Source organism: Helobdella robusta (assembly GCF_000326865.2).
Source record: "Helobdella robusta unplaced genomic scaffold HELROscaffold_42, whole genome shotgun sequence".
Classification (NCBI taxonomy): Eukaryota; Metazoa; Annelida; class Clitellata; order Rhynchobdellida; family Glossiphoniidae; genus Helobdella; species Helobdella robusta.
Window position 1 is genome coordinate 477,655 of NW_008704981.1, and position 27,500 is coordinate 505,154.

Genomic DNA, 27,500 nt, shown 5'->3' on the forward strand with positions numbered 1-27,500 from the left:
GTTGTTGTTGTTGTTGCTGTTGATGTCATTCCTGTTGATGACGTCGTAGTTGTTGATGACGTCATAGTCGTTGATGTTTCCGCTGCTGTAGTTGTTATTGTTGCTGTTGGTGTTACTGTTGTCGTTGGTGACTTTCGTGTCGTTATTTGTTGCAATGTTGATGTCGGTATTGTTGTTGTTGTTTCTACGGTTATTGATGACGTCATTGTTGATTGTCAATAGATAGTTATTGTTGTTTTTGTATTCATTATTGTTTCTATTTTCGTTGTAGTTGTTGTTGTTGTTTTGCTGCTGAGACAAAGATGGTACTCTAGCTTGTTGGCGGAAAATGTTTGGAGATTGTAGTGGTAGTTGTTGACGTTGTTGTTGTTGATGATGATGATGTTGTTGGTAATGTTGTAGTGGTATTTGTTGTTGTTGAAATTGATTTTGTTGAGGTTGATGTTGTTGATTTTGAGCAAAGTATTGATGAGTTTGTTTGCCGATATCATCAAGGACCCAATTATCATCATTAACGTTGATGTTTTCATTATTGCAATTGCTGTTACTATAATTATTATTATTATTGTTGTTGTTGTTTTTGTTGTTGTTGTTACTGTTATTATTTTCGTTGTTATCTAGGTTCACTTTTGTAACTTTTAAAAATATTTTTGTCTTCTCGTCGATCAGCATGTCTATGAACTCACGCTTCACTTTGCTCAACAGTTTCTCCAAAATTCTGTTTTTCTGTAATTATTATTATTCTAGTTATTATTTATTACTGCTGCTGCTACTACTACTATTACTACTACTACTACTACTATACTACTACTACTACTACTACTACTCTACTACTACTGCTGCTACTACTACTTTTACTACTACTACTACTACTACTACCACTACTAATACTACTACTACTATTACTACTAATACTACTACTAATAGTAATAATAATATGTTTGTTGTTGTTGTTGTTGTTGTTGTTGTTGTTGTTGTTGTTGTTGTTGTTGTTGTTGTTGTTGTTGTTGTTGTTGTTGTTGTTGTTGTTATAATTACCACCATAACCTTTTCCAAATTTTGATTTAATTTATCGGCTTCATTCTTCCTCTGCGTCCATTCATCTTTCACTCTTTCATTCTCTTCCAACTGTTTTTTCAATCTCTCTATCATTTTGTTGTCTGTGTGTGTGTGCATGCGTGCGTGTATAATTATTATTAATTATATTATTATTAATAATTTAATAAAATTTAATTAAAAATCGAATCCAAATCGATTAATAATTAATATTATTATTAAATATATTATTATTAATAATAATAATAATTATTATTATTAATTATTATTATTATATTAATAATAGTAATAACAACTAACTATTTTCCTCGGTTAATTGTTGCGACTTTAAAACTTTCGTACATTCGTTCAGCTTTTCTGAGGTAGCTATTTTTTTTATTCATTCATTCATTTGTTCATTCATTTAATTCTATTTTCTACTATTCAGTCATTTGTTTGTTCGTTCGTTAGTCCGTTCGTTAATTAAATTTTTTTTCAAACAAACATGTCACAAAACGTTCGCTAAACAGAGTAAATAATTAACTTAGAACATTTTCTCATTACAAAAAAGTTTTTTCAGGAAATCAGAATTGAAAATAAAAAGTATATGTATCGTCATCGTCGTCGTCATCATCATCATCGTCGTCATCATCATCAGCGTCATCGTCTTCATCATCATCCTCATAACCTTCTAATTTTAATGTGATGCTTTTAATATTTTCTTCGCATTCGCTTTTCAATTTTTCCATCGAACTTTCAGACATTCTCAAATCATCTCTCAATTTCCGGTTTTCCAGAGAAACTTCTTGAAAACTGTTTTCTACGGCCTGTTTTTCTTTCCTCAAGCTTTCCATAATACTCTCCAACTCTTTTATGTCTTTGGACATCAGTTTTATGTCAACTGTAAATGAGCATTCGTTCATTCATCCATCCATTCATTCATCAATTCATTCATTCCACATTTTTTTCATTTTTCAATAAATCTACCATTCAATCATTTACTCAATCGTCCATTTAGTTAAATCGATCGAATCCAAAAACTGTGAAAAGTGGTTTTTGAATTCCAAAGATATAAAAATATCAAAAAATGTTACCAAAGATAACTAATATTACTTTCATTTTCTTCTAGCAACTTGTTCTTTGCTTCTAACTCGGATTGGACGAATTTTAATTGAACGCTAACGTCATCAATCTCACTTTCGTACGTCAAACAAAGAACCTTCAAATAATCTAATTCGTTTGTTGTTGTGTTTTTGTTGTTTTGTTGTTGTTGTTGTTGTTGTTGTTGCTGCTGCTGCTGTTGTTGTTGGATTGATGAAAATTTCGTTGGGTTGGTTTTGGTTAGGAAGTCTTTTGAGTAGCGGTGAGAAAATATTCTCTTGTCGAAATTGTTGTTGTTGTTTGTGTTGATTTTGTTAATGTTGTTGTTGGCCATAATTGCAGTCTTCAAGTCTTTGTTAACGTTGGTGTTATTAGTGTCATTGTTGTTATTGGCGTTGAAGTTGTTGTTGATGCTGTCGTAATTGTTGTCACCATCGTCAATGTAATAATTGTCGTTGATGTTTTGTATATCTTGTGGTTCGGAAAATTTCACGTATCTTACCTACGGGCGTATGTATTTGTGTGTGTGTATGCGTGCATATGTGTGCATGCGTGTGTGTGTGCGTGTGTGTGCAAATATGAGTCAGTAAATGAAAAAATAAAAATTTATTTAACCTTAAAAGCGCTATTTTTTGTCTTTTGAAAGTCTAAGCGTTTTCTGAAATGGCAAAAATAACATCATCTAATAACATCATGTGTGCTCGTGTGTTTGCGTGTGTGTGTGTGTGTGTGTTTGCGTGTATGTGTGAGTGTGTGTATGTGTGCGTCGTAAACACAATTGTTACATGCGTCGTGTTCTGACGTAATAATAATAAATAATATTAATAGGGAAAAAACCAATAATAACGTCAAAAATTAATAAAAGAACTATAATGAATTGTAATAAATTATATTAAAATATATTATACTATATTAAATTATATTAAATCATAATAAATTACGATTCAGCATTCTTTCCAGATTTGATAACTTGCTCTTGAAGAATTTTGTTCATTTGTTTCTGCTTCTCAACCTCTTCAAGATGCTTCTTCATCAGAATTTCGAAACTAAAAAATTTAATAATAATTATAAAAAATGAATAAATAATAATAATATTATTATTTGTGATTGTAACATTAATAATAATTAAAATCATAATAATAGCAAAACAAGATATTTTGAAAAAATTATATATTCATTATATTATATGCTATAAGCCATAATAACGCTGTTGGCTGGTTACCTTGATTCCATGTTACTGTGGATATTATTATTATTATCGTTATTGTTATTATTATTATCATTATTAATATTATTATTGTTATTATTATCTTCCGAAAGACTTTTTTCCATTTTTTAATTAATACCGATATAAATTGAAAAAGTTGAAAAATGCGAAGAATACTAGTAATGGAGAATGAAAATATATAGATTAAAAATACAACCAAAATGTATAACTTAAAAAAATTATCTTTGAACGCTTCAATTGAACAATTTTAAATTGAATTAAAATTTTTAAAAGTAGATAAAATAAAGTTAATAAAGGTGCTAATTCAGCTTCCTTGGCAACGGATAAAACGTCGACCAGAATAGTTCGATGTGAGAAATTTGAAATTATCCAAACTTTTGCAACATGCCAATTAGAGTATAAAATTGCCAGGCCACCCTGTATTCATTCATTGTGGATCATAAAAATTTTTATGCCTTTGAGCACATTGACCTTATCCTTTCGGGACATTGGTGACCATCAACCTCCACAAAACCCGACCTTTAACACTTTGTAAGAGTTGAAATGTGGTGATATTCAACAAGTGACACGAGGATTTCAGGAATGTTATTCGTTGTTGGTCGTGATCTCTTTTTCCTGCAATCTTTCCGATAGTTGTTAAATTTTCCATTCTTTCCTTCTGCATGATGTGTGTGACAAAAAAACTTTAACTGCCCCCGTCGGATTCCCTTTAGTAATTTCCTCTTTTCATATCAACAGCGTTAATCTTTTTTCCATTTTTTTAGAAATTTTCCAGGACTCAGGGCCGTAAATTAGCTTTGTTCTTATCTTACCTACTTTCAATTGGCTCAGCTCAGTTCCTATCTTACCTAAATTGGCTCAGCTCAGTTTCTATCTTACCTACGTTCAATTGGCTCAGCTCAGTTTCTAACTTACCTATGTTCAATTGGCTCAGCTCAGTTCCTAACTTACCTATGTTCAATTGGCTCAGCTCAGTTCCTAACTTACCTATGTTCAATTGGCTCAGCTCAGTTTCTAACTTACCTATGTTCAGTTGGCTCAGCTCAGTCTCTAATTTACCTATGGTCGATTGGCTCAGCTCAATCCCTATCCTACCTATGTTGTTTAACCATCCTGCGCTAACAGAAGCAGAGAATGTAAGAAAAAACAATGAACCAGCTTTGCAGCAGCGTAATGAATTAAAATGGAAGAATACTTATTTTTAAATGTCAAGGTCAGTTCCTTCCTTTGGTGTACTGTTAGATCATGATCGTCATGTATGTGCAAATGTGTGTGTGTGTGTGTGTGTCGGTGTTCATGCATGTGTGCATATGTTTGCCTGTGCGTGTAAGTATAAGTAATGTAAGTAGGTGGGTGTAAGTATACGAACTCGTTGAATAAGTATTAATACTGCATTGATACTAAGCAATCAACCAACCACCCATCTAACCAACCATTAATAAATCAGTCAGTCAGTCTGTGTGCATTTGATATTTGGTAAAATTTATTAATATAGGAATCGAATATAACCTTTATACCGGCTAATTCACTACTATACAGTTAAATAACTACTGCTAGCATGACGTCATTTCCTCCAACGATTTCATAAGAAATTATCCATCCCATTTAAAAAAACATCGTAGTTTGTAGTAGTTTGAATTATTAAATTTGAATTATTATAAATAATTATTATAATTAATTATTATAACTAATCAGAATTATTATTATAATTAACATTATTTGAATTCATAACAAATTATCCATCCCATTTTAAAAAACATCGTAGTTTGTAGTAAGTGTATGTATGTAAAGTTTGAAAGTACTTTTACAAAATTTAAACGAAAGAAATAACGAAAAAGAAAACATCAATTTTTTTCAATATTTATTTCAATTTTTTGGCTTTAATAATATATTTTATTAAACTTCAAAATAAAATAATAATATTAATATTATTATTATTGTTATTATTATTTTTATTAAAAATAACAAAAAGTCAAACGAATGATAATAAATAAAAATTTGCGTTGTTGTATAATAAATAGTTGATAAATAATTTAATATACAGAAGACATATATTCTATCATTCGTTCATTGATTGATTGATTGATTGATTGATTTATCTATTTATTCATTCATTCATTCACTCCTTCACTCATTGATTCATTCATCCATTTATTTATTCAGTGATTCATCCATTTCAAACCAACATTCAGTCAATAAGCTACTAGCAGTTAAATATTTAAATTCAATGAAACACAAGCATTAGTCACTTTCAAATATAAAAACATCAATCAATCAATCAATCAATCAATCAATCAATCAATCAATCAATCAATCAATCAATCAATCAATCAATCAATCAATCAATCAATCAATCAATCAATCAATCAATCAATCAATCAATCAATCAATCAATCAATCAACCAATCAATCAATCAACTAATCAACTAATCAATCCATCAATCAGCCACTCAATTATATCTTAATTGGTATCCCATCATTTCCAATCTGGGATTTCAAACATGGCATGAACATTTAGTGTCGTTGGTTCAGCTGACACTGATGACGTAATCAGTGACGTTATTAGTGGTGGCGGGGGTGCTAAGGATGTTGTTGTTGTTGATGGTTTTGTCGCCATTACCACAGCAGTCGTTTTGTTTAAAGTAGTAGTCGACGATGATGACGTCACTGCAGTCATTTTGATCCTCTTCTTTGCGTTAACTTTTTTACTGATTGAAGCAAATGAAAAGTTCGTCATATTGTGCATCAGATGTGATGAAAAAATCACGAAACAAAGAAATAAAGAGGAAGCCAGCAATCAATCAATCAATCAATCAATCAATCAATCAATCAATCAATCAATCAATCAATCAATCAATCAATCAATCAATCGATCAATCGATCAATAGATCGATCAATCAAACAATCAATCAATCAATCAACCAACCAACCCATTAAAATGATCAACATTAAACTTCCTCTTGAAGGCGCTTCCGACTTGAACCTCGTCATTTCCCGCCACTTTTAATTTATTATTATTATCATTATTATTATTATTTTTATTTTTAACGCTACTGTTGTACCAGTCAGCGTAGGACTGCAAGCGGAACCACTGGCTTCTACAGGCTGCAAGCTGTTTCTTCACTTTTTTTTTATTGAAAATAAAAAGAATGAATTGATGAAAAAAATTATATTGATGAATTAACAAAAACAATAATAATATAACTAATAACCAATTACCTAATTAATTAATTACTCAAAAAAAAGCAATTAATATAGATTAGTGACTGCCACAAAACACGGCGTCTGTCGCCCACAAAATGACTTCCCGAGTCACAAAAACGCTCGAGAGCAAGCCACTTTCCAATAACATCCAAAAACAAACCAACCATTAACTGACTGCTCCTTGTCGTTAAGGCTGATGAGAGCTGATTGGTCGTCTATCAGACTGACAAGCACGCTGCCTAATTGTAATAAATTAACATATCTGCATATAATTAACATTACCTAATTATAATAAATTAACGTATCTGCGTGTTAATTAATATTGCCTAATTATAATAAATTAACATATCTGCATATTAATTAACATTGCCTAATTATAATAAATTAACATATCTGCATATTAATTAATGCTGTCTAATAATATTAAATTAACATGTATGCATATTAAATAACGTATTAATTAACTTTTTCTTTCTGTATATTAACTTGTGTATAACAGTCGATAGATAACAAAAATAATACAAGCAATAATAATAATAATAATAATTATATAAATAATAATAATAATAAAATAATAATTTTTTTAACCAAATGGTTGGAAGAGATTCTGCAGATCAGTTTTCTTCTTATTTTTGTGGAATTCTACGTGAAACATGTGCTCCCTACACAGTGGCACTTTTAATGGTTGGTTGTGTGATTGGTTGGTTGATCGATCGATTGATTGATTGATTAATTGATTGGTTGGTTGATTGATTGATTAGTTAGTTGTCTGATTGATCGATTGAAGGTCTGATTGATTGAATGATCAAATAATAATTAGTTGATTGATTGTGTGATTAGTTGATTCATTAGTTAATTAAATTAGTAAATTAGTGAATGAATAGATGAATGAATGAATGAATGAATGTATGGATGAATGGATGGATGAATCAACTATCCAACCAACCAACCAACCAACCAGCCAACCAGTGAACCAGCTAACTTACAATCAACTCCGACGAGGTTTATGTAGGGCACATCAACTATTCGCATGAGGTACAGCTTGTTCTCGTAAGTTCCTATCTTATCGTCAATCGTTAGGTTCATCTCTATGCTATCTGTCAATCAATCAATCATTCAATCAATCATTCAATCAATCATTCAATCAATCAATCAACCAACCAATCAATCATGAAACCAAGACAAAGTTTTTCAATCAAAAGATAATATCAGAAAAAATTGGTCAAAAAATATAAAAATATTGGTCTATCAACCAATCAACCAACTAGTCAACCAACCAGTCAACCAATCAATCAGCCATTCGGCCAACCAATCAACAAACCAACCGATGTAGGCATACATGTGTAAGAAACACAAGCCAGTGACATAAGCATCGTACGACGCGTCATGGTAATTTGTTGACTTCTCAAAGTTTGGATACTGCTCTGGGACTCTGGAATGATTAGTTGATTGATTGATTGATTGATGAACGGATAGATTGATTGATTGATTGATTAACTAATTAATCATTTGGTTGAACAACTGAGTGATCGAACAGCTGGTTAATTGATTGTTTGATAGACTGAGTGATTGATTGGTTGACTGGTTGATTGATTGACTGAAACTCTAACCAATTGAAACTTTGGGAATTTTCGATGAGGCTTTGAGATCCGTGTACAAACTTTCCAGACTGCTATTTGAGCTGACGGTCTGATGAAATATGAATTTTAAAATAATAAATTTAATAATAAACCAATAGATCAATCAATAATTAATCAATCAGTCAATCAATCAATCAATCTATTAATCAATCAATCTATTAATTAATCAATTTTTAGTCAATCATTCAATCAATCCATTAATTAATCAATTTTTATTCAATCATTCAATCAATCAGCCAACCAATCAGCAAACCTTGAAAAATGATGTTGATGCCATGTACTTGGTGTCTAGAAGTCTGGATATAACAACAACAACAACAACAACAACAATAATAATAATAATAATAATAATAATAATAATAATAATAATAATAATATTGCTATAACAATAATAATAATCATCACCATCATCACAATCATCATCACAATCATCATCATCATCACAATCATCATCACAATCATCACAATCATCATCACAATCATCATCACAATCATCAATCATCATCATCACAATCATCAATCATCATCATCACAATCATCAATCATCATCATCATCATCATCACAATCATCAATCATCATCATCATCATCATCACAATCATCAATCATCATCATCATCATCACAATCATCAATCATCATCATCATCATCACAATCATCATCATCATCACCACAATCATCAATCATCATCATCAATCATCATCATCACAATCATCATCTTACCTAGGAAAGAGTAGGTGAGTGAGAGTTTTAAATGATTCATACTCCTGTATGGTTATTATTATTATTATTATTATCATTATTATTATTATTGTTTTTGTTGTTGTTACTAAAAATACCAACCAATGGCAGATCGACCCAGAACTGACCAATGATATGCATGACATCCAGCAACATGTTGTGGCCTATTATTAGCTTATCCTAGAAAAATAATCATCATCATCATCGTCATCATCCCCTTCATCATCATCATTATCATCATTATTATCATCATCATCATCATCATCATCATCATTATTATTACTATTATTATTATTATTATTATTATTATTATTATTATTATTATTATTATTATTATTATTATTATTACTACTACTACTACTAATACTATACTGCTTACTGATTGATGGAGTAACTTGATGACTTTTGTGAAGCCGACAGCTTTGGTCAACTCGTCCTGGAAATTATTATTATTATTATTACTATAATAATAATAATAATAATTATTATTATTATTATTACTATAATAATAATAATAATAATTATTATTATTATTATTATTATTATTACATTAAACTGTTAAACAACAAAATGACAAACAAACATGGACAGAACGTATGTATAAAACAACACAGTCAACAACACAATCAACAACTCAGACAACAACACAGACAACAACACAGTCAACAACACAGACAACAACACAGACAACAACACAGACAACAACACAGTCAACGACACAGAAAACAACACAGAAAACAACACAGACAACAACACAGACAAGTGAGCAACTACAACAACGACAACAAAATAGACAAAAAATCGATATCACATAGACAAAGAATAAACAAAACATAGAGAAAAAAGGCACAGCCAACAACACAGAATGCCTCACATATTCGGCCTTTTGTTTCTTCATCTCGAGACACTTCCGGTGCTCAGCATTTTGAATCTTGACCACTTTCAAGCAACCAGAGCTGCTACCCTGACCTCTATGCGCTATCGTCTCTAGATACAGACGATCCGGGAATCTGGAATAATGTTTTAATTTTTATTATTAATTGTAGTGGTAGTAGTGGTAGTAGTAGTAGTAGTAGTAGTAGTAGTAGTAGTAGTAGTAGTAGTAGTAGTAGTAGTGGTGGTGGTGGTGTTGGTAGTAGTTAGTAGCAGTATTAGTAGTAATAGTAATAGTAGTAGTAGCAGCAGCAGAAGCAGTAGTAGTAATTTTAACATTTTTGTTGTTACATCTCAAAACCCAATAGCCCAGATGGTAGGGCGGTTGCATTTAATCAAGCATAACTTGAATGAAAACGATCTAGTTCGTATGAAGACTTTGCTGAATAGAAACTACTTAAACTATCATGCTTTGAACACTCATACGCGCATACACACAAACAAACAAACACACGAACAGGCAAACAAACACACGCACAAACACACATACACGCAAATAAATAAACAAACAAACACACGCACACACGCAAACAAACAAACACACGCACCGCAAGTTCAGTTGTTCGTAGAGCAACTTTCTGGAGAACGCGCTGCATGGCTCTAAGGTCATCCACTCATCAGCAAAGAATGACGATGATGTTGATGACGTCACCGATGATGACGACGGTGACGTCACTGGTGACGTCAATTGCAACGATGACGACGACGTGGCCGACAGAAATGACTCCACGCTTTTCCTGCAGAAGATGACGACGATGGCGTCAATGGTGACGGTGAGGAAAATTAGGAAGAAGGCAGTGACAATAAAGAATTATGATCAATCAATCAATCAATCAATCAACCAACCAACCAATCAATCAACCAACCAATCAATCAATCAACCAACCAACCAATCAATCAATCAACCAACCAATCAATCAATCACCCATCTAATAAAACGAAGTAGAACGAACAATTGTCTATCAATAAAACTTTGCTGTAGCACGGGAACGGCTGTTAACGACTGTGGCGTTGACGGTGGCGACAACAAATTATTGCCTCTACTAGTCAACGATTGGCTGTGTTGTTGCGGGGTGCTGTTGTTCTTGTTGTTGTTCTCGTATTTCATGGCCAGCGTTTCAAGAAGTTTTTTCTCGTTTTCAAACGATATGTAGGAAACACCTGAGAAAAATATATCATTTTTTTTATTCAATCTATCATTCATTCATTCACTCACTCATTTATTCATTTTTTCATTAATTTTTTCATTCATTCATTCATTTGTTCGTTCGATCGTTCATTTAACCTTCAACAAACATTACCGATTATGAAGTCTGCAAAGGTTTGTTCAGTCACCGAATCACCCATTCATTCCTTCACTCAAGTGAATGATTGCAATTTCGGTCATTCTTTCATTCATATTCATTCATTTATTTGATCGTTTATTCATTCACTCACTTTCATTCATTCAATAATTTTCTGCTGATTGCTCCTTCATTTGTCATTCCTACATTCGTTCACTCACTCATTCATTCACTCATTCATTCACTCATTCATCCAATTCTACATTCATTCTTTCACTCATTTCCTCACTCCTATATTCATTCATTCAGTCGCTCACTCATTCACAAACTCAAAAAGCACCTTTATTTATAACTTTCCCAAAATCCATGCCTCTTGATACCAGAAAGCTCAGCGAGGAACTCTGAATGATAAAATGATTGTGATATAATTATAATTAATTAAAATTATGGTCATAATTATAATTACAATTCTAATACAATCATAATCATAAACAACATCATCACAGTCACCATCATTAGCATCACTTTCATCATCATCATCACCATTATCACGATCACCCCCACAAGCATCACCATCATCACTATCATCATTACAGTCACCACCATCACTGCAATCATCATCATCATCACCATAATCATCACCATCATCATCACCACTATCATCATCATCACAACCTGGCAAGAGAAAACAACGTCCGGTAGCAATTTGGAAGATTGAGGAAATAGATAGAAGCTATAGGACTCTACCTCGTATCTATATAATATGAAAAATTATTCACACACACACGCACGCACACAGGCACATATCATTATAATAATGATAACAAAAATATCCTCATCATTATCATTATCCTAAGAAAGCTCAAATTAGTAAGTAAGTCACTAACTCATATTTTTCAGACTTTTTAATGAAAGCACTTATTCCAAACTGTATTATTAGGAATTCTTTGGCCGGCTAAATAATAATAACAATAACAATAATAATAATATTATTATAATAATAATAAAAATAACCTTTAATAATTTCTTGTATCTTTCCTCGGGTGTATCAAAACTGGTGATGTAATCATGGCTGCCATCATCCAAGCCTAAAATTAGTGAAAGAACCAGTGAAACAAACGCTATGTTGCTAATGTCGATTTTCAATAACAGATGGGGCTTTAACAGTTTAAGTAAAATATATCGATGTAGAATTTAGTTAGTAATCAGGTAGTGCTATTCATGGTACTGTAAAATCATAATATGCCAATATTATATGGTTATTTTTATTTGTACTAACTGAAATACATGCCCATCAATAGTAACTAGTAACTAATTAATAGACTACTTACTACAATTTAGTAATTAATAGTTTAATATTAATTAATAATTAAATATTAATTAATTAATTAAACATAACCAGGCATGGCAAAAAAAACATACCAGTAAATTCAGTGTCAATTGTAATGAATGATGCACGTTCAATGGAACTTTTGATCAGATTGAAATCATTTTCAAAGTCTAAAATTATTAAAATTTACTAATTAAAATAATTAAATTAGTTATTTAAATTAAAAAAACGAAAACAGCATGATTCTCTGCTAAAACTAAAATAAAAAATAAAGAAAAATTAAAAGAGAAAATGCCAAAATCTTACTCTCTCGAGTGATCTCCATTTTATAATATTATTTCAACAAACCTAATTAAAATTGTTTAAAAAATAAATAATTTGAAAAATAACTGATATTAAAATAATTAATTACTCAAATTGGAAAGAATTTCATAACAAAAATCGTTTTAAAAGTAAACAAACGAGTGTACAGTGTGAGCGGAGTGTACAACTAAACACCAAAATACTGTTTATGAGTCTGGCTGGTTGGCTGAAACCATATAATTAGAATAATGAAACTAACCAATGTGTATATATGGTTGCCGTATTGCCGTTACGTTTCGTATAAGATTACTGTTAGAAATATTGAAAAGCTTAATCGTAAACTTTCAAAAGTTAAAAATTCTGTGGATTTTATCAAATATTGCATCAATTATTTTCTTTTTGCAGCCTATATATATATATATATATATATATATATAGAGCCTATATATATATATATATATAGGCAAGGCTACTGCTTAAATATATATATATATATATATATATATATATATATATATATATATATATATACATATATACACATACATACATACATATATATATATATATATGCAATTATAAATATAGGCTATTATTAGTACTACGGTTTTTCCTCATGGAGTTTTCTCTGAGCACAGTCAAATAACGATTGAAGCAGTAGCCTTGCCAAACCACGTCGTATAACAACACAACGATTGTTAGATCATGGAAAAATATTGATGAAGATAGATTTGTTGAAGCAGTTTTAAATTGTCCACTGTCTGGTTCTTGTCAGAGCAATGATGTCGATGTTGAGTTAAAAATTTCCAATAATGAGTTAAAGACATTAACAGGCTGGTGCCTATAAAAGGGTGACCCTTGACAGAGGTGAGCGGGCGGCTCCATGGTTTGATGAATCAATCAATCAATCAATCAATCAATCAATCAATTAGCTTATAAAGCGCTATTTCCGCGATGTTCAACAGCGCTCCTCAATGAATTTTGAAAACAGATGGGTCTTGAGATCCGCTCTGAACTTCGCAAGTGATGGAGAAATAGTTAGAGAAGTAGGTAGAGAGTTCCAGAGAAAAGGACCAGAAAAAGCAAAAGCAGATTTGGCAAAAGAGTGTTTAACACGAGTTAAGAAAAAGCGAGAAGAAGAAGACGATCGTAAACCGGGGCGTTTAGGTTCAATTAATATATCTGATAAGTACTTAGGAAATAATTTAGATTGAGACTTATACATGAACGTGCAAATTTTAAAAATTATTCTATATTTTATAGGTAGCCAGTGCAAGAGAACAAGATATGGAGATATATGAGAAAAGAAAGGGGCACGAGCAACTAGACGAGCAGCAGAGTTAAAAGCTTTACTGAAAGGATAGAGTATAGAGTCAGGAAGACCATAGTAGAGCGAGTTACAATAATCAATCCTAGATAAGACTAACGAAGTAACAAGAAGGAGAAGAGTAGGATCATCAAGAAAAGGCAAAAGTTTTTTTATTCTACGTAGATGAAAGTAAGAACTTCTAGCAACACTATTAATCTGAGAAGAGAGAGACATAGTAGAATCAAAGATAAAACCTAGACTACGAAACTTATGAGAGACATCAAGAGTTTTAGAATCAGGTAAGATAATAGGAGGAATAGTAATTGAGTGTTTAGATTTATTAAAACAAATTAATTCAAACTTAGAAGGATTAAGTTTAAGACACATAGAATCAGACCAAGCGATAATCGAAGAAAGACATAGAGATAAATTATGAAGAACACTATTGAGATTAGATGGAGGAAAAGAAGTATAAATATAAGAATCATCAGCATATAGTTGACTAGAGAAAGAAAAGTTATTAATAATACGAGGTAGTTCAGAAGTATAGAGTATAAATAGAAGAGGGCCAAGGATAGAACCCTGAGGTACCCCGAAAGTAAGAGTAGAGGAGTTAGAAGTAGAATTATTGAGAACAACAGAAGAAAAACGATTACAGAGATAAGAAGAAAACCAAGATAGACAAGAATCAGTAATATTAAAAGAAAGATGCAGCAGTCTCAAGAGAATAGTATGGTCAACAGTATCAAAAGCTGAAGAAAAGTCAAGAGCAAGAAGAAGAGTAAGATTACTATTGTCACTAGAGAGAAGGATATCATTGTGTATTTTAAGTAAAGAAGTTTCAGTACTGTGAGCAGGTCTGAAACCAGATTGAGATACAGGTAGCAAAGAGTTAAAGTCTAAATAGGATGAGAGTTGATTAAAAACAACTTTTTCTATTATTTTAGAGTATTTATGAAGACTGCTTGCGCGCCAAACGATGATGTAGAAAGATGGAACGACTATACAGAAGACATTCAACGGATATAAATAGAAATTAATGGATTATCTCGCTAAATATTAAAAATGGTCTTTTTTCTGACAGGCGTACATGGTATTGGAATAATTTAATAAAGTTAAACAATGGGTCCAGAAATTGATAGCAAATTGTAAACAAAAAGTATTTTAAGCCAGATTAAATATAGATATTTTGTTAATTTAAGTATAAGAACTTAACACATACATGTATAGGTGTGTATGTGTGTTTAAAAGCAGTGTTTGGGTAAGAATTGGAATAAAACTACTCAGATCGTTTCTATTTAAATACACTCAACTCTAATCATTTTTAGTTACAAACAAAATTATTATTCGTTTTTAAAAACAATTTTATAAATTTAACAATTTTTTATCGTAATATTCACAAAAATTTTTAAATTTTAATATAAGAAAACAATTGTAATGTCTAACGAAGGCTTAAATTAATAGACATCGAAAAGTTTCGCTATTAGTGACACCTAAAGATGCTCTATGATGTCGTTGGATTAAAATGAATTATTTCTCCTATTTATATCCCGTTTATTGCGTTTAATATGCGCCTAATTCGGTTTTTATTTCTCAAAATTTTCGGAGTATTAACCCATAAATCTATTTTTTTAATTTAAAATTATTTTTATCATCGTTGTTTATTTCTTGAATGATAGCTACGCGCAGATAAAATGTATGTATTGATCGATATGCTAATTTAGTTTTTTGATGTTTGGTTTACCTACTGTGTACGTAAGAAGAACTAATTTGTCCTAATTCGGTCCTAATCAATCGAAAATTAGTGTCGCAGTTGTAATGGTGTATGTTTCGATTTTATCTTTTTTTCTGTACAACAAATCCATTCTTAATATTTTTGTTTACTTTAAATTTTAATTTAATTAATTTAATTTTAATTTAATATTCAATCTTTAATCAATTTTTTAATCCAATGGCTTGATTGAAAATTGAAATTTTTTATATTTATTTTATTATAATTAACTGATTAAATAAATTTTTTTTAGCTGGAATCATCTGATTCCAATTAATTAATGTAACAGAAAACTAGTTCAGCAGATATATAATTTTCAGTATTATCATTTTGATTTTCTTTGGATTTGTTTGAGAAAATTCTGCCAGATAATCAGATTCACTAAATCATGTACAAGAAACGGCACAATATAGGTAAAAGACGAGCTTCAACGTCAGTGCATTCATACAAGGAATCAGAAATTGCTGTATTATATGATGACAACTACTTCAGCAATTTCAAATATAGCATGTCGTTTGGTGGGGGGCGCAAATCAGATCAGTTGAGTGAGCCAACTTCACATAGCTCATGCAGTCCTAACTCTAGTCAGTCAACACACCTTAGAAAACCGACTCCGAAAAAAGAATCTTTTGCCAAAAATAAAACTAGTCTAGCCATTAAAAACATCAAGAAACCTGTAAAAGTTAGAAAAAAGAAAGGTTCTGGAGATCAATTAGTTATAAAGGAAAATTTACAATGTGAGAGAGTTAGAAGGACAGCCAGCTTGAATGCTGGGGCCATCTTGAATGCCATGCTAGATAAGGATGAAACCACTGCTAAGAAACAAAAATTATCAGATAAGAAACTAGGTGGTGTAGCTGACACTTCACTAACATCAAGTACTGAGACTATACCAATGTTAAATGGTAGTAATGAAATTACTACTAGCACCACTAATACTATCCATACTCCCAACAGTGCTTCAAAAAGTTCCCCAATTAAATCAAATGAAAAGAATAAAAAGTTTGCTGATGTCAGTTGTAGTCCAATTGTTTTTGAAAGTCGTCAGACAACATCCTCATCACTATCGAAAAAGTTAGTGAAAGTTAGTGAAAGTAAGGTTAGAGCCAAAAGAATTGTTAATAAAAAAATTAATTATGAAGATGATGATGATGATGAGGACAGTAATGATAAAGTTGGTGATAATGGTATGGTTTGTGTACTTCGACCTGATGTTTTGTCTACTCATCTAGTTCCCAGCAAAAATTTTACACCATCTCAGAAGAAATGCATTGGTGAGAATTCAATCACTTTGAGTAAGGTTGAAAAAGTGAAGAAAAATCTCTTCAATTCATCCTCAATTTCAACAACGGCAATGACATCTGTCGTAAAAACGTCAAACGAAGCCAGACTTAAACGAAAAATGTTATTGTCCTCATCTTCGTGTTCCTCCTTGTCGTCGTCACCATCATCTTCATCATCAACTATATCATTGTCTGCCTCATCTCAGACCACAGAGGATGCAAAAAATGCCAATAAGCCTCCAATGTCTAAAACAAACTACTCCACCACTTCATCTGGCAACAGTATCCAATCAACTACAAGGGTAAACTCCGTCAAGTCGATTAGAAATATCAAATGCGTTACTAAATCCAAGAGGCCAGTCATAGATAAGAGCAAGGTACCAAAGGTTTCAACATCAGGAGCCATCAAAAAAACATCTACACGTGTGGCTAGTTTGAAGGCTCAAGTCATATTAGCTGCATATTCAGCAGATCAAAAGAGGATACCAAGAGTCAGTCCAAAGTTAAAAGGTTCTAAAAATAAATCAACAATTGATCGTGCACCTGAGAAACGACACGAGGCAAACGTCTGCCCTCTGAATTCTACTCAGCCATCTACATCATTACCAGTTCAAATATCACTATCATTGGCAGGGCTATCACAGTTCTTACCAGCAATTGATAGTAATGTTCAGTCCATTTTAAATTTGTCATCGTCATCCACTTCTGATCTTTCCTTCCATCCTTCCACTAATTTTCCACCCAACTTTATCAATGTTAGCAAACAGGGTAACAACACAAGCACTGCTACTGCCAGTGAGTCGGTGACTAGATCACCATATACATCACAACCTTCATCATCTTTATCATCATCATCCGTAGCAACTTCATGTTCTAATAAACCTTCGAAATCAAATGGTCGCAAGCAGTTCACAAAAATAACACCTTGGAAAAACCAGAGCGCATTAACAACAAATTCTCCACCAAACAACAACAGCAGTAGCAATAAAACAGCAACTACATATCAGGTAATCCTTCCATCACAGCATCAGAACGCCACAATGGCAGCAGCAGCAACAACAACAACTGCATCAACTTCAAAAACTAACGCACCGTCATCATCTAAATTGCATAGACGCCAACAACAGCAGCAACAAAACCAGTCACCAAAACAACAACAACAGCAGCAGCAACTAACAGCTGGTAAAGCTACAGCAGCTGTAGTTGCTACAATTTTTCCCCACGTTCCAGGACAAATTTGTTTTGCCAGACCCTCTTCATTTCAAGGGCCTCATCTGAACCCATCAAACTCAACACCATCATCTTTATTATCTTCATCATCTCCACCCATGTTACATCAATCTCAAAACGTACTCCACCACCCTCACCAACAACAAATTGTACCCCATGGGAGTGGATTTCCGTCATTTCCGTACATTCAAGACGCTAGGTTTGCCTACCCCAGCACAAACATGTTCGCATACAACAGCAGTAACCAAGGCAACAACAACAGCAGCAGCAACAACAACAACATGAACAATCGTGGTGTTATTGATCAATCCAAGATCAACATCGTTCCCGGCGGTCACCTCCAACAACCGTCTTTGAATTCCTACCAACTTCACGCACAGAATCCAACGCAGACAATTCTCTTCAGCTCTTCCACTCAGCAGCAGCAGCCACATTTTAGCCTGCAGCCTCCCTCACTACAGTACAATAATCAACAGCAGCAGCATTTCTACAGGCAGTACTCCATGGGATCTGCCATATTTCCAACTGTGTCATTCTCACCTGGAAAGATGTCATTCAGTCAACCCTTCCACAACATCTCTACACAGTATTTTTTGCCATATAACTCCAACCATGAAGCTAGTAACAATACAAGTATTAATAATAGTAGTATCAGTAACATCGATGATGGTGGGGATGATAAAGCTGTGAAAATGTTGAGCCCTATGTTACCCCGACTACATCAGCAGCAACAATCATTGTTAGTTCGCGGTAAGAATATACAACCGAAGCAAGTACCGCAACAGCAGCAACAACAACAACAGTTACATTATAATCCACAACAATTACATCAACTGCAACATCAACAACTTTCACATCAACAACAGTTACATCAACAACAACAGCAGTTACAACAATTTAGCAATAGCAGTACTAATGTGGTTGTCCAGGCTTTACATGATAGACCAAGTGGAAAACCACAACCCAACAGAAAACGCACCTCTGGCACTGGAATCAAAAGAAAGGCCAAGGTATCAAAACTTGACAACGTTAAAGATAACAAAACCGCTAACAGGAAGAACAGCAAGAACAGCAAAAACATGAACATTGCTGATAACACCAAAGTTAACAATGCTAAAATCAACATGGATGACATCAATAATGCTGACAACAATGACAGTTTTGATGACAGCAACACAATCACCACCACAACAACGACATCAGATAGTGACAACAACAACAACAGCAAACAAAACTTAACTACAACTACTGCTACTAATACTGCAAAAGCATATGATGAGCAGCAAGTTGTTAAAGACCTTACTGCAAAGTTTGATGCAAAGACATCCTCTGAGAAGCATCATTATGATGATGAAAAGGTTGATGATAGCGGTGATAAGAAAGATCTTATGGCAAATGTTAATGGTAGCAAAGTTTCAATGCCTGTAAAGCAGAAAGTCATGGACAAGGCTTTTAATAAGGTTTTATTTTTAACTTTTTTTAACAGACAAATAAACACATATCCTTCTCTCTCTCTCTCTCTCTCTCTCTCTCTCTCTCTCTCTCTCTCTCTCTCTTTCTGTCTCTCCTCTCTCTCTCTCTCTCTATTTTTAGCTTTCGTTTCTAAGATTTTGTTTGTTTCAAAGTAGTATTATGATAATATAATTAAGGTGATGATAAGAATGATGATAATTTAATTGTATTAAGTGATAGAAATTGTGATGTAGATGGTGATGTAGATTTTAAACAGTGAACTTAATTAATTCATGGCAACTGACAATTCTAATTCCAATGACTAAAAACTTATCACAGATGACAATCCTTTATTATAACTGCACTAACACTTAATGATAGACTATTATTTTGTCATAATTTATCATGAAATGAATGAGTAACCATCCAATTTCCAATTGATTCTCATAAAATTTTGATAAACATTTACTGATAAATGAATGCACACATATATACATATACAAGCACATACCCATCACTCTTTCTCTCTCTCCTCTCTCTCTCTCTCTCTCTCTCTCTCTCTCTCTCTCTCCCTCTCTCCCTCTGTGTGTGTGTGTGTGCGTGCGTGCGCGCGCGTGTGTGTGTGTTTGTCAAAATTATGATGTTAAAAAATGAAGTATGGTGTTAATTATTGACTAGGATGATAATGATTTTAAATCATTTCAGATTCACTCATCAACCCATATGAATAGACCATCAACGTCATCTTCATCATTATCTACCATTGTCAACAATAATAATAATGATGATGATGATGATAAGAGTAAGATAGACAATACTAACAAAAACAGTGTAAGTGCCATTAGCAATAATGGCTTTGATACTAAATCTGCTAAAGAGGGTGATATGCTTAAAGATAACCCAAAAAATATTGCTTATATCAATAGTTCTAATTATAATTTCATTGATAAAAATTATAATAATGATAATAATAATAATAATAGCAGTAGTAGTAGTTGTTGTAGTAATAGTAATAGTCTTAATAGCTGTAGCATTAACTTCCATGATGCTAATGTTTTAAAGACAAAAAGAAGAAAGACATCTACAATTGCAGCCAACAATAACAACAATAATGATGATGGTAATGATAAAATCATATCAACTATCTCAACAACTACAATGTCGTCATCATCATCAGCAGCAGCATCATCATCAGCAGCTGCAGCAGCAAAAGCAGCTGACTCAATGGCTGTTGCTGCAACCACAATAACAGAATTAATAGCAGCTACAACGTTGTTGCAAATGTCAGCCATGGCATCCACACCTGCTACGACAACGCCAGCAACAACAACAACAACATTAAATAATGATCTGTTGCAGCAGCAGCTAGAGGTCAGAAATTCAGATTCGATTGATGTCTCGAAGGTTAAAAACAACGTTGATTTCAATGACATCAACAATAACAACAATAATGAAGGATTCGTTAAACCACTGAATAGAAAGAAAAAATGTAATAAAGATAGTAACATTAGTAACAGCAACAACAACAACAACAACAAAAACATTATCATCCTTAACAACAAAATAAAGAAGACCATAAAAAGAAAGAGACAGCCATCATCAGCAGCAGCAGCGGTACCGTTATCATCATCAACATCATCAGTTCTACCATCATCACCAACGTTATCATCATCATCGTTGTTGTTGTTTAGAAACGCCAAATCGTCCCAAGGACAAAAGTCAAATATCTTAAATACTAAAAAGAATAAAAATAAGAGAGCTAATAACAACAATGTTGACAACAGCAACGATAAAAATAACAACAACAAAACCAAAAAAACTGTAAAAAGCAAATATAACAACAACCCAAACGACAGCAATAACATTGCTAACGTCAACAACAATAACAACAACAACATCAACAATGCTGCTTACAGCAATGGCAACAACAACAACAGCAGTTGCAACAGCAAATCTAGTTCCATTACATTAAAGGTGTCCTCTGCAGCTACCAACAGCAGTAGTAGCAGTAGTAGTAGCAGCAGTAGCAACAATAATATAGCAAGTGTAGTTGAGCATGTAAAACCTAGCTGGTTTTGGTTAGGAGTTCCATTTGTTAAAACAGTTTACGTCCAGGTTTGTCTTTGTTTCTTTTTTGTGTGTTTTTTTTAGCTCTCCCTATTTTTTCCATCATCATTCTTATCATTTTCGTTATCATTGTCATCATTATGGTAGGCGTTATCATCTTTGCTATCACTAATTATCATCTTGGGAATCATTCTCAGATGTACTTTCAATTTTATCTGTATCATTTTCGTGTCAGCCAGTCAGTCATTCGTGTATCATTAGTGATTGCTATCACATTGTCATCATTTTCTCTTACCATTGTGTTATCGTATATCATTATTATTATTATCATCTTTCATCATATTAATGACTTCATCATCGTCGTCGTCGTCGTGAACAGACGGACGGAACCCACGTTAGGAGGAAGTGCTATCCATCCATTCAGCATTGCACAGGTTAGGAAGATGACGACGATGACGATGATGATGATGATGACGATGACAATGGTGATTATGATTGTATGATTGTGATGATGGCGATGATAATTATGATGTGATTATTGTGATGATGATTATGATGACGATTTTGATGATGATGATGACTATGAATGTGCCGAATATGACCTATTATAATGATGATGATGATGATGTCTGTATGGTTAATTACTATGGTGGTATCTGCAACAGATAACTTTAAAGGTTAAGAACTGCTTCTTTCAGTACAAATCATAAAAATTTTAATTTACAATATCATCATCACCTATGTAACCAACCAATCAATCAATTAGCCAATCAATTAACCAAATCAATTAACTAATCAATTAATTAACCCAATCATTCAATTAACCCAATCATTCAATTAACCCAATCATTCAATTAACCCAATCATTCAATTAACCCAATCAGTTAACCGATCAATCATTTTAATCAATCAATCAATCAAAAGGCGACATAGTAAACGTCCGTGATTGCGTTTTCATCCGATCCGGAACTAAGAAAAAGGATATCCCGTACATCGCTAAGATTTATGCTCTTTGGGAGGAAGGGAATTCCAGTTAGTATTTATTTATTTAATAATTATTTCTTTAATAATTTATTAATAATTTTCTGTTATCATTATTATTATTGTTGTTATTATTCATTTATTATTATTATTTATTAACTTTATTCACTAAATTATTATTTGTGACTTTGTTCTGTTCCTTTTTTTTATCTTTGTTTGTTAATACACACAACACACAAACAAACAACCAAACACAAGAGGAGGTATATACCCATATACTCAACACACACACATACACATGTACAAAACACACGAGCAAACACACAAACAAACAAACACAGGAGATATGATGATGGGTGTCTTTTGGTACTATCGTAGAGAGCACATAGACTCCGAGTCTATTGCCTCTCGATACCTGGATACGGAGGTGTTCGCCTCGAGACACAGAGACGTCGTGCCTGTAGCCTGTATTGAAGATAAGTGCTATGTGCTGACTTTTAATCAGTACTGCAGGTCTGTTGGCGGTCGCTTGTAGCTGGTTTTGTCGGTGGTTGGTTTGCTAGCGGGCACGGTTGTTGTAGAGGTGTTGTGGTTGGTGTTGTTTCTATTCTGTGGTTTTGTTTATTGTGGCTGTGTGGCTCTTGTAGCTTTTGTTTGGTTGAATATTATGTGTTATAGTTGAAGATGATGACGTTTTTGTAGAAGGAGTTATTATTATGATGATGATGATGATAATGCTAAACGAATGATGATGACAACAGATACAAAGCCATGGTGAACATGGTGGAGGCAGGATCCTCCAGTATGTTACCAGCAAGGATAGTCCCTCCATTACCATATGACGACGCTGAGAGATGTGATAAGATCATCATATCGTCGTCGACACCATCCTTGCCGTCGTTATCCGTTATGACGTCATCGTCGACTTCGTCTTCGTCATCCGCAGTGGTTACCTGTTCATCATCAGTGCTTACATACGCGTCGTCATCGTCAGTGACGTCATCAACATCGTCGTCATCATCATCTACATTTTCATCGTCGTCGTCGTCATCATCTGCAGAAACTACTACAACAACAACAATTTTAACCACGTATCAACCGTCATCATCATCATCATCAACAACAACATCATCATCATCAACAACAACATCATCATCAACATTAACAGATATGTCAACAATGTCATCATCGTCGTCGTCTTCATCTTCACCATTATTTCCATCACCATCATCATCAACAACAACACTGACGACGAAAATAGCTGCAACAGCTCTTCACAACAACAACAACAACAGTAATAATAATAATGATATTAATGATAACTTTGACGACAATGATGATGATAGCGATGATGATAGGCTTATGATAATAACAGACATAGCAGGATTATCATGTGTTACTACCGCTGGCTCTTCCACCACCACCATTACCTCATCTTATGATGATTGTAACAATAATGATGGTAAAACGAGCGACAACAATAACAATAATAACAATAATAATAATAATGGTGGTGGCAGCGTTAGAGAAGTTGTTATTGACTTGGTCGATTTACTGTCTTCAGCAAGCACAACAACGGTGATGACGTCATCATCTGAAGTGACGTCAGCTACGTCATCACCGACAACATCAACTTCATCATCATCATTGTTGTTGTCATCAACTTCATCATCATTGTTGACATCATTTGAAGTAAAATCTACGCTATCAACAACAACCACCATCTCATCAGATACGACGACGACAAACCTAACACGTGCAACAACATCAGCAACGGCAACATTACATACCGTTGCAGCAACAACTAATGAGACATCAGTTCCAACAGCTCCGTCGCCGCAACAAAAACAACAAGACTTATCAGCAAAAGAGAGCAACGAACCGACTCCATCAGCAACAACATCAACTGCATCATACTTTTCACCAGTGACAACTCAGTCGCAGCTGCAAAATTATATCTTGCCATCAGCAGCCCTAGCGACACCGTCGCTACCACCACAGCCACAACAACATTTGTCGCCGGCGACAACGACGACAAGAACGACGACATTAATTGAGTATTTATCTAGAGAGATTGACAAGGACAACATATTTCTATGCAGACATATCTATGACATCAAACTGAAGAGAATCTCGAAAAATCCACACATTGCTGTTACATCAATCAGCAGCGCTTACAACAATAACGTCATCTACAGCAACAGTAACACTAACAACAACATCAACCACATCAACAGTTTCAACAACAACAACAACATCAACAACGTTTATTTAAACAACAATAACGTTAATTTCAGTAACAGTTGTAATGGCATCAATAATAGCAGCTTCAATAGCAGCAGCTGCAATAACAGCAACAGCAACAACAACATCGTTTTTGTCAACAATTACAACAACTTCAACATCAACGACAATCTTGATTATGCTAATTTTGGAGGCTATAGCAGCAGTAGCAGTAAAGATGATACTAACGTCATTGTTCAAATTACTAATGATACTAAGAGCAGTAACAACAACAACAATAACAATAGTAGCGGTGATAATGATGATAATGTTTATAATTGTTTAACTTCAGATGATGGTGAAATTGTAGTAACATTTAATACTGTTCAATGATAACGACGATGATGATGATGGTGATGATGGTCATGGGGATGATGATGATTAACTATGATGACGATGATGATGATGGTGATGATGGTCATGGGGATGATGATGATTAACTATGATGACGATGATGATGATGGTGATGATGATCATGGGGATGATGATGATTAACTATGATGACGATGATCATGATGGTGATGATGATCATGGGGATGATGATGATTAACTATGATGATGATGGTGATAATGATTATTATAGATTATAAAGTTTTTAAAATCGAAATGATGGACATTATGCATTATCTCATTATTGTTGCTAGAGAAACGGGGAATTTATTTTTTAACAAAATGATCTATTATGCAATTATTATTATAATTATTATTATAGTCATAATTAAATTATTGATTGATTGATTAATTAATTAATATATCTGATGATTTTATAATTTTACTGTTTTGAACTAAGCGCGCCTGTTAATAATGATAATAAAAAATAAATAATAATAATATTATTATTGTTAATAAATAATAAGAATTATGTTTCTTCTTATTCTAATTGCTCTGTCTTTTATAATTACTTTGCTACATGTGTCATAATTGAATGAACAACTACTATATATTATGTACATTTTGTATGTTTTTTTTTATGTTTATATGTAAATTTCGCTTACACACACACTATCTCACACATACACGCACACATACACGCACATACACACATACATACACACATACATACATACATCAGTATCAGTATCAAAATTTGTGAAGTGTCTCTCCTGAAAAGACCTCAGAAGCGCTTTCTGTGATGCATAATGTTGAAGTAATGATGCTTTACCGCTTTCTTGAAAAGCTGTCGATTTGTGATGGAACCATCTTTTAACTGCACAGGAAGCGGGTTCCATATTCTTCGTCGTCCAAAGTTTGAGGAACGGAATGACCAAATGCCCACGGTCTGACGACCTAAGTTACTACGTCCATGTCTCTTTGAAACCGGCATCAGTCTCTCACCAACAGGGCGATTTTGAACCTGATATCTCAACCAATGAAGCTCATCACGCATGTAAACCGAAGTAGAGTGAAACTTTGAAACGCCGGCTATCATTCTTACTGCCGCGTTTACTATTGATTGAACACAGTCCTGTTGAAATAAATTGGTTTTATATATTATCGAGATGAAGTCAACTCTACTACAGACAAAACTGCGAACAAGTGATTTTGCTGACTCCAGAGTAGGAAAACGTCTGATAGTTCTGATTCTATGAATTTCAATCAATCAATCTTCGTTTAGCGTCCAGAGACCCAGTTTCCCGAGGTAGGACGCCGTTTTCTTTGCCATCAATTTTTTGCGCCAAATTAGGCGATCAGTTGTATCCATTTCATTTAAATTTAGAGCTTTCATGTCTTGCTCGATTGTTTGCGACCAGGACTTCTTTGGACGGCCTTTATGACGTGTGCCAGGTACTTCAACATCTGCAAGAGAAGTTGTGGCACTGTTTCTACTTCGTTTGACATGACCGAACCACCGCAGACGGTGTTGCCGGCATTCGTCCTTTATATCATCTAAACCAGCACGACGCAGGATTTCGGTAGATTTGATGTGGTCCTTCAGACTAATTCGTTGCATCCATCGGAGTAGTGATTTTATGAATTTGATAGAAACATTTCCGACAGATACTTTTTACATGAACATACATACATACATACATACATACATACATACATACATACATACATACATACATACATACATACATACATACATACATACATACATACATACATACATACATACATACATACATACATACATACATACATACATACATACATACATACATACATACATACATACATACATACATACATACATACATACATACATACATACATACATACATACATACATACATACATACATACATACATACATACATACATACATACATACATACATACATACATACATACATACATACATATATACATACATAAAAACAAACA

General features: G+C 33.2%; 3 protein-coding genes across 3 annotated transcripts in view; 1 reads left to right on the forward strand and 2 right to left on the reverse strand.

Moving 5' to 3' along the window:
* HELRODRAFT_177306 (hypothetical protein) overlaps positions 1-3,468 on the reverse strand; it is a gene marked incomplete at both ends in the record, with an annotated part of 4,452 nt that extends 984 nt beyond the window's left edge. Inside the window, 7 exons of the mRNA XM_009025519.1 lie at positions 1-726; positions 1,048-1,160; positions 1,357-1,422; positions 1,724-1,936; positions 2,149-2,549; positions 3,078-3,182; positions 3,359-3,468. The exon at positions 1-726 is cut by the window's left edge and continues 313 nt beyond it. Of these exons, the coding sequence (XP_009023767.1) occupies positions 1-726; positions 1,048-1,160; positions 1,357-1,422; positions 1,724-1,936; positions 2,149-2,549; positions 3,078-3,182; positions 3,359-3,468 (1,734 nt within the window). The remainder of the gene's footprint in view (positions 727-1,047; positions 1,161-1,356; positions 1,423-1,723; positions 1,937-2,148; positions 2,550-3,077; positions 3,183-3,358) is intronic.
* A 1,740-nt stretch (positions 3,469-5,208) lies between these two features.
* Positions 5,209-12,946, reverse strand: HELRODRAFT_193079 (hypothetical protein). Its single transcript, XM_009025520.1, has 17 exons — positions 12,800-12,946; positions 12,586-12,663; positions 12,178-12,251; positions 12,051-12,118; positions 11,839-11,917; positions 11,504-11,564; positions 10,834-11,041; positions 10,429-10,617; positions 9,822-9,957; positions 9,327-9,383; positions 9,050-9,127; positions 8,930-8,973; positions 8,179-8,249; positions 6,733-6,807; positions 6,295-6,487; positions 5,466-6,072; positions 5,209-5,440 (listed from the first exon to the last, which is right to left on the reverse strand). Exons 1-16 carry the CDS (start codon positions 12,816-12,818, stop codon positions 5,841-5,843), a joined length of 1,662 nt encoding a protein of 553 aa, XP_009023768.1. The 5' UTR covers positions 12,819-12,946; the 3' UTR covers positions 5,209-5,440; positions 5,466-5,840.
* A 3,318-nt stretch (positions 12,947-16,264) lies between these two features.
* On the forward strand, positions 16,265-25,505 carry HELRODRAFT_177308 (hypothetical protein; the record flags this gene model as incomplete). Its single annotated transcript, XM_009025521.1, has 7 exons — positions 16,265-19,849; positions 20,547-21,956; positions 22,288-22,342; positions 22,833-22,940; positions 23,231-23,402; positions 23,651-23,691; positions 24,688-25,505. 7 exons carry the CDS (start codon positions 16,265-16,267, stop codon positions 25,503-25,505), a joined length of 6,189 nt encoding a protein of 2,062 aa, XP_009023769.1.
* Between the last annotated feature and the right edge of the window lie 1,995 nt (positions 25,506-27,500).